The 5,334-nt window shown below is 39.9% G+C and overlaps 1 protein-coding gene across 1 annotated transcript; it reads left to right on the forward strand.

The window, feature by feature from the left end:
* Positions 1-1,385: 1,385 nt before the first annotated feature.
* Positions 1,386-4,977, forward strand: LOC308269905 (small ribosomal subunit protein eS1-like; the record flags this gene model as incomplete). The annotated part of the gene is made up of 2 exons (XM_080705448.1): positions 1,386-1,448; positions 4,246-4,977. The coding sequence occupies 2 exons, from the start codon at positions 1,386-1,388 to the stop codon at positions 4,975-4,977; spliced, it is 795 nt and encodes a 264-aa protein (XP_080561574.1).
* Between the last annotated feature and the right edge of the window lie 357 nt (positions 4,978-5,334).

A 5,334-nucleotide genomic window follows, 5' to 3' on the forward strand; every position in this document is an offset into this window, starting at 1 on the left:
AGAGGCATCACAATACCTGACTTCAAACTATACTACAAAGCCATAGTAATAAAAACAGCATGGTACTGGCACAAAACAGATACACAGACCAATGCAGCAGAATAGAGGACTCAGAAACAAATCCCCACACTTACAGCCAATTGATTTTTGATAAAGGGGCCAAAAAACATATGCTGGAAAAAAGATAGCCTCTTCAACAATTGGTGCTGGCAAAACTGGTTAACTATATGCAGAAAAATGGAAATGAATCCCACTTTCTGACCCTGCACAAGAGTCAATTCAAGATGGATCAAAGACTTGGAAATCAGACCAGAGACCTTGAAGGTCCCTGAAGAGGGCATAGGTCCAACATTGCAATATATCGGCACAGGTAAAAAACTTTCTCAAAGGCATAAGAAACTAAAAGGCAGATCAATGTGTGGGATTGTATTAAACTGAAGAGGTTCTGTACAGCAAAGGAAACTATCAATAACCTAAACAGAGAGCTGACAGAATGGTAGAACATTTTTGCCAACTATTCCTTTGATAGAGGACTAATATCAGACTATACAGAGAACTCAAGAAACTCACTGCTGAAAAAACCAAATAACCCAATTTAAAAAATGGACAAGTGAACTAAATAGACAGTTCACAAGACATTCAAATGGCCAATACATTTATGAAAAATGCTCACCATCATTAGCAATCAGAGAGATGTGAATCAAAACTACACTTGAGATTTCACCTAACTCCAAATAAAATGGCAACCATTAAAAATACTGCTGGGCATGGTGGTGCACGCTTGTAATCCCAGCATTTGGGAGGCTGAGACCAGAGAATTGCGGTTCACGGACAGCCTCAGCTACTTAGGCCTTCTGCAACTCAGTGAGACCCGGTTTCAAAAATAAAGAATAATAAAAAAAAAAAATAGGGCAGGGGTGTAGCTCAGAGGTCAAATGCCCCTGGGTTCCATCCCTAGACCCGCCAAAGAAACACACACACACACACACACACACACACACACACACACACACACACCACCACCACCACCACCACCACCACCACCACTACCACCACCACCAACAACAACAACAAATGCTGGCAAGGATGTGGAGAAATGAGAAGTCTAATACATTGTTGGTGGGATTGCAAATTAGTGCAACCACTTTGGAAAACACTATGGTGGATCCTCAGAAGAATGGGAACTAACCTACCATATGATCCAGCAATATCACTCCTGGGTATCTACCCAAAAGAATGAAAACCAAATTATCAAACTAATGCATGTGTATCTATGTTCATATCTGCACAATTCACCATTGCTAAACTATGGAACCAGCCAAGATGTCCATCAACAGATGAATGGATTATAAAACTATGGGCCTTTTGGCTCTCCCAGCGGCACCATGGTGGTCGGCAAGAACAAGCACCTTACTAAAGGTGGCAAGAAGGGAGCCAAGAAGAAAGTGGTTGATCCATTTTCTTTTTTTTTTTTTTTTTAATTTTATTTTATTGGTGCACTGTATTCATACATCATAGTGGGATACAAACTTTTGTAGACATACATGCACACATCGCCCAGTCAGCCCCCACCCGATCCCCACCCCATTCTCTCCCCATCCCTCCTTCCCATGCTTGGCTTAGTGGTTGACATCTAGTATTATAGCAATTTATCCAAAATTAAAAATGATAATCTCACATAACAGTTTCATTTGTCTGATACCAAGCGTTTGATGATTTAAAGATAGCATTTCAATATTTCTTTTTGCTTTCTTTCTTACTAGAGCATATTTTTTTCTGTTTTTTTAGGTGAAACTATCATATATTTATATATTTATTTTTCAGAAAAAAATCTATCCTAATATGGAATATGAATTCTAGATACCCAAAACGATCTTGAAAAAGAACAAAGCTAGCAGATATATATTTTCTGATTTCAAACCATATAAAGCTACAATAATTGAAACAGTGTAGTACTGTTCTAAAGGCAGATATATAAACCATTTGAGTTAAATAAAAGCCTAGAGCTAAATTCTTCCCTATATTGTCAAGTTATTTTTGACAAGGTTTCCACGAACATTTGGTGGTGGAAATAATAATCTTTTAACTAAATATTGTTGAAAAATAATAATTACATGGAAAAGAATAAAATTGGACCTTTACCTAATCCCATATACAAGTATTAACTCAAAATAGATAAAAGACCTAAATATAAATCTTAAGACTATAAACTTTTAGGAGAAAATCTGGGTCATAAAACCTCACAACATTGAAATTGGCAGTGACTTCTTGGATATGATTTCAATGGCACAGGCAACAGAAGAATATACAAACTCCCTAAAAAATAAAAGAAAATATTGTATATCCAAAGACAATGTAAACAGAGTTAAAAGTTACTAATAGAATTGGATAAAATATTTCCAAATGCTATATCTGAAGGTATATTAATATTCCAACTAGAAATCCTAAAAATTAACAACAATAAAGGCAAACAATACAACTTAGAGATAGGTAAAAGACTAACATAAATAATGAATCTCCACAGATAACCAATCTTAGTTGTCTGTTGGATGGAAACTCTTGTTTCTCTGGTTCTGGTGAGTGTTACCTATTTCTTCTTTGTAGTTAATCTCTTTGAGTATTTTCTCTAGCGCTGGTTTTGAAGACATAAATTCCTTCAGTTTCTGTTTGTCATGGAAGCTTCTTATTTCTCCATCTAATTTGATAGAAAGTTTTGCTGGATAGGAAATTTTTGGCTGGAAGTTGTTTTCTTTCAGAGTTTGGAATATGTTACTCCAAGCCCTTCTGGCTCTCATGACTTGGTTTGGGAAGTCTGGAGTGATTCTAATTGGTTTGCCTCTGAATGTCAGTTGGCCCTTTGTTTTTGTTGCCTTTAAGATTCTCTGCTTGGCTTCCACATTGGTCATTTTGACAATTATATGGCGTGGGGATCCTCTTCTCCGATCCTGTCTAAAGGGAGTTCTATAAGTTTCCTGGATCTGTGTATCAACCTCTTGCTCTATATTTGGAAAATTTTCTGCTATTACTTCCTTGAAGAGATTGTTGATCCCTTTGGTATCACTTTCTTTTCCCTCCTCTATTCCAATTATTCTTAGGTTAGCTCTCTTAAGATGGGCCCATATTTCTTCAATGTCAGATTCCTGCTGTTGGTTATTTTTTCTAGATTAGAAACTATGCATTCATTTTTGGATTGCTCATCTTCTAAGAGCGAGATTCTGTCCTCCATGTGGTCTAATCGGTTGTTTGTGCTTTGAATTGAGGCCTTTACTTCATTAATTGCATCCTTTATCTCTTTCTGGCTCTCTCTGAGTTCTTTTCGAAGCACCTCTATTATTTCTACAGTTATTTTCCTGATTTGATCTTCTAGAAATCTCTGATTTTCTGTTTTATCAGGTTCTGATGTTGTGGGGTTGTGCACATTCATTACTCCAGTGTTATTCCTCTTTCCCATGATTTCGGAGGTTTGTGCCTTCTCTGGGTTCTTCCCTTGGGTCACTATGGCTTCACTTAAGGTGCTCTGGATCTCGAGTCTGTATTATCTCAGACCCCACTACTCCTTTACTGGATTGTATCACAGAGTCTCCGACCCAGGGAGTCGATAGAGGCTGCTTTAAACTATGGGGGGTGCCAGGTTGCACGTTCTCCTATGGTGTGATATCTCTGCCACCACCACTCCCTCACTGGGTCAAGTCCCAGGAGGCCCAATACTGCGATTTCTCCTCTGTGGCCCGCAATTTGACTCACTGTTCTTGAGTACGCAGATGTAGCTGTACTGGACTCGGTGAATTCACTGCTGCTGCCGCCGCCGGTGGCAATATGGCGCCTCTGCCACGCCCTCGGCCATGAGGCTGCCGTATTTTTTCTTCTCTGGTTTTGATTTCCACTCTGAATCCCTGCAGCGTGTGCTGAGCTCAGCCACTGGGAGCTTTAAATGCTGTCTGCGCCGAAAGATCCTGCCTGGCTGTTCCGCAGCGGCTCACCTGGCTTGCTGTAGCCGTCCGCTGAGTTCGCCGCTGCCGCCGGCAGTATGGCGCTGCTGCCGCGTCCTTGGGCTTGTGTGTCTCCTCTGTGGCCCTGAGCTCTGTTCTCAGTCTGCTTTCTCTCTGGAGCCTGGTGGTTTTTTTTGTTTTTCTGGTGATGGTGTTTTCTGGCTATGAAAGGCGCTCTTTTTGTGGTAATGGAGATTGGTTGTTAGCGGGACTCTTAAGCCCCGCTTTTCTCGGTCGCCATCTTCCCGGAAGTCCGGTTGATCCATTTTCTAAGAAAGACTGGTATGATGTGAAAGCCCCGGCCATGTTCAATATAAGAAATATTGGGAAAACACTAGTCACGAGGACTCAAGGAGCTAAAATCGCATCTGATGGCCTCAAGGGTCATGTGTTTGAAGTGAGCCTTGCTGATCTGCAGAATGATGAAGTCGCATTTAGGAAATTCAAGCTCATCACTGAGGACGTTCAGGGTAAAAACTGCCTGACTAACTTCCATGGCATGGATCTTACACGGGACAAGATGTGTTTCATGGTCAAAAAATGGCAGACTATGACTGAAGCTCATGTTGATGTCAAGACTACCGATGGTTATTTGCTGTGTCTCTTCTGTGTTGGTTTTACTAAAAAATGCAACAATCAGATATGGAAGACCTCTTACGCTCAGCATCAAGAGGTCCGCCAAATCTGGAAGAAGATGATGGAAATCATGACCCGGGAGGTTCAGACAAATGACTTAAAAGAAGTAGTCAATAAGTTGATTCCAGATAGCATTGGGAAGGACATAGAAAAGGCTTGCCAGTCTATTTATCCTCTTCATGATGTCTTCGTTAGAAAAGTAAAAATGCTAAAGAAACCCAAGTTTGAATTGGGAAAACTAATGGAGCTTCATGGTGAAGGTAGCAGTTCTGGAAAAGCTACTGGGGATGAGACAGGCACTAAAGTTGAGCGAGCTGATGGATATGAACCACCAGTTCAAGGATCTGTTTAAAAGTTCAGATTTTTAATAGTGACAAATAAAAGGTCCTATTTGTGAAAAAAATAAAACTATGGGATATGTATACAATGGAATTTTACTTAGCCATAAAGAAGAAAAAATTGCATCATTTACAGGGAAATGGATGTAACTGGACAACATTATGCTAAGTGAAATTAGTCTCTCACAAAAAGTAAGAAATCGGATGCTTTCCCTAATATGCAGAAGCTAGGGAGGAAAAGGGTCATAGGAGAAACTCTAGACGAAGAAGCAGAAGCCATAAATGAGCAAATAAGGCAACATAACTGAGGGAGATGGGAGTGGGGAAGAAGGGAAGTTTCTAATAAACACGATGTACATTCACAAACATAT

The sequence above is a fragment of the Muscardinus avellanarius genome (assembly GCF_963383645.1).
Source record: "Muscardinus avellanarius genome assembly, chromosome: 11".
NCBI classification, from domain to species: Eukaryota; Metazoa; Chordata; class Mammalia; order Rodentia; family Gliridae; genus Muscardinus; species Muscardinus avellanarius.